At 49.1% G+C, this 2,140-nt stretch overlaps 1 protein-coding gene across 1 annotated transcript in view; it reads left to right on the forward strand.

Annotated features, from left to right (window-relative positions):
- mdn1 (midasin AAA ATPase 1) overlaps positions 1–2,140 on the forward strand; it is a 74,855-nt gene that overhangs the window by 45,243 nt on the left and 27,472 nt on the right. The window contains 4 exon segments of the mRNA XM_015400729.1: positions 984–1,117; positions 1,361–1,527; positions 1,611–1,731; positions 1,811–2,024. Coding sequence (XP_015256215.1) covers positions 984–1,117; positions 1,361–1,527; positions 1,611–1,731; positions 1,811–2,024 — 636 coding nt within the window.

Below are 2,140 nucleotides of genomic sequence, written 5' to 3' on the forward strand. Positions count from 1 at the left end.
TGTAGGGCTGGAAGCCTTCTACACCAAACCAAGCTTCTGCCGCCCTGGCGTCCTCCTCCACGCCCGCTTACCTCCTCTAAATAAAAAATGGATGACGGAGGAGACTCATCCAAGACCTCCGACACTAAACACTCTTCCTTTTGCATGTTTCCTCTGTCCATAGCGTTCCTTGACAGCGTCGTTTCTAAGTCACCAATTTAGTGCTACTTGGTCCCAATGGAATTTCCCATTGGGAACCTGCTAGCACTAAGATGCTAACTGGTTAGCAAGATGCTTCCGATAAACAGCCACAACCAAACTTGCTTGCGAACCTTCCGACCCAACAATCCCGCCCCCTTGATAACCAACCAATCATATTCACATTATTCATTCGTCTATAGTACGACACCACTAGGGAGAATTCAGAAATGCAACGGTTGGAACTTTGAGCCAGTTTGTTGTTATAGCCTTTTTCAGAACAGAATTTTGAAAAGGTCTGTCATCTTTTGGGAATAGCTACATGGATAGCAGACCCAACAGAAAGATCCTTAGGAACAGCATAAGCATTAAAGTCATCCATGAGCTTAGAGAAACTGTCTCAGAATGCTATTAAACATGTACACGTCCAAAAGATGTGGTAGCTATAGGCTAATGAGTGATCACACAGTCTCCATCATTGTTTCTGATGCCCCAGTAATTAATGAGTAATATGAGGAGTTATAAAATATCTAATTAGGTTGTTCCACCCAAATTCCCTCCACCATGAATGAAGGATCATTTTTCAAATCGGTCTTTCTTCCTGTTCATCTGAGTCGCATCTTTTCTGAAATGATGACATCATAAGTCTCTCTCTCATTCACATCTTTGCAGCCATGTAGCCATTTTTACTTTATCGGTGTGTTCCTGTGTCACAGCACCACCAGTGGCGTGGCGTGTGTACTGCATGTGTTCCCAATGTGTTTGTATTCCTGCTGATCTAAGGGGGACGTTCTCTTCCCCATCAGGAACCATAGACATCAGTCAGCTGCCTCACCCCATGTTGATGCACCTGCGGCTTTTCTTCGACCTGTGGGACGCCTACGTGCTGCAGGCTGTGCAGAGCGGACTTCCCTACATCTCTGATCACGTCATGTTTGAGGTCAGAGGTTACTATGATTCTGCCATCATTCGCCTAAACTCAGAAGAAAATGACCTGAACGCCAAGCGAGGCATTCGTTTATTGTCCTTATTGCCAGCAGCCTGTTTAGGCTCAATCAGCTCCACTTGAAGCCTTAACTTCCCCTTCGCTCCTGAGTTCAGATCAGGTCCCTCAGGCTGCTGCTGTTTTCTCTGGAGCATCACCGGTGGATCTGACCTTGGCTTCCTCTTCGTCCTGCTTTAGATCCTGCAGCTGCTCCAATGGCGCGACCGTTTCTGGGACGTGTGCGTGGCGCTTCCTGCCGACTCTCAGGGCGTCGCAGTGCTGTCTCTGCACTGGCAGTGGGTGCAGAAGCACCTCATCCTCCGCCTTCCTCAGCTGCTGATGGGAGACACAGCTTCGACCTTGGAGTAAACGCTCTTCTTCTCCACTCTCCTCAACAATCAGTGTTAGTTTACAGACTCTGACCAGTGTTTCTGGTTGCTCTATGCAGAGGTCAGCAGGAGCTGCAGGCCGTCTCTGCAGCCATCCAGAACATGATATCCACCCCGGTGTCTGTGGCTGCTGCTCTGAAAGGCATCCAGAGGTCTCTGGGGAAAGCTCTGCCGTTCAAGGTGAGGAAAACGCTCTTAATTACTCTCATTAGCAGACGGTGGGATGAAGCTGAACACGTTGATCCTCTCTCTCCTCCAGCTGGAGTCGGTGGCTGAGTGCGCTTCTCGCCTGCGGCTCCTCAGTAAAGCTCTGGATGCTAACGAGCTCCGGCTGGACGGCTCCTTCAGCAGCTGGAGGCAGGAGCTGATCCAACTTCAGGGCGCCGGACTCTGGCTGGACATGAAGGAAAGCCTCCTAGAAGCGTCGGGTCTGGTTCTGTCAGCAAACAACCAGCTGGATCCACAGCAGTCTGGTAAACCGTCTCCTTCACATTTACAGCCTGTATTTGGATTGTTTCACTCCTCAATAAACTTTAACTATGTAAGGAAAGCCAGCTGATTGCATCGACCTATTGACTCTTCAGCAATC

This window comes from Cyprinodon variegatus, unplaced genomic scaffold (genome assembly GCF_000732505.1).
Source record: "Cyprinodon variegatus isolate N-32 unplaced genomic scaffold, C_variegatus-1.0 Scaffold1140, whole genome shotgun sequence".
Taxonomy (NCBI): Eukaryota; Metazoa; Chordata; class Actinopteri; order Cyprinodontiformes; family Cyprinodontidae; genus Cyprinodon; species Cyprinodon variegatus.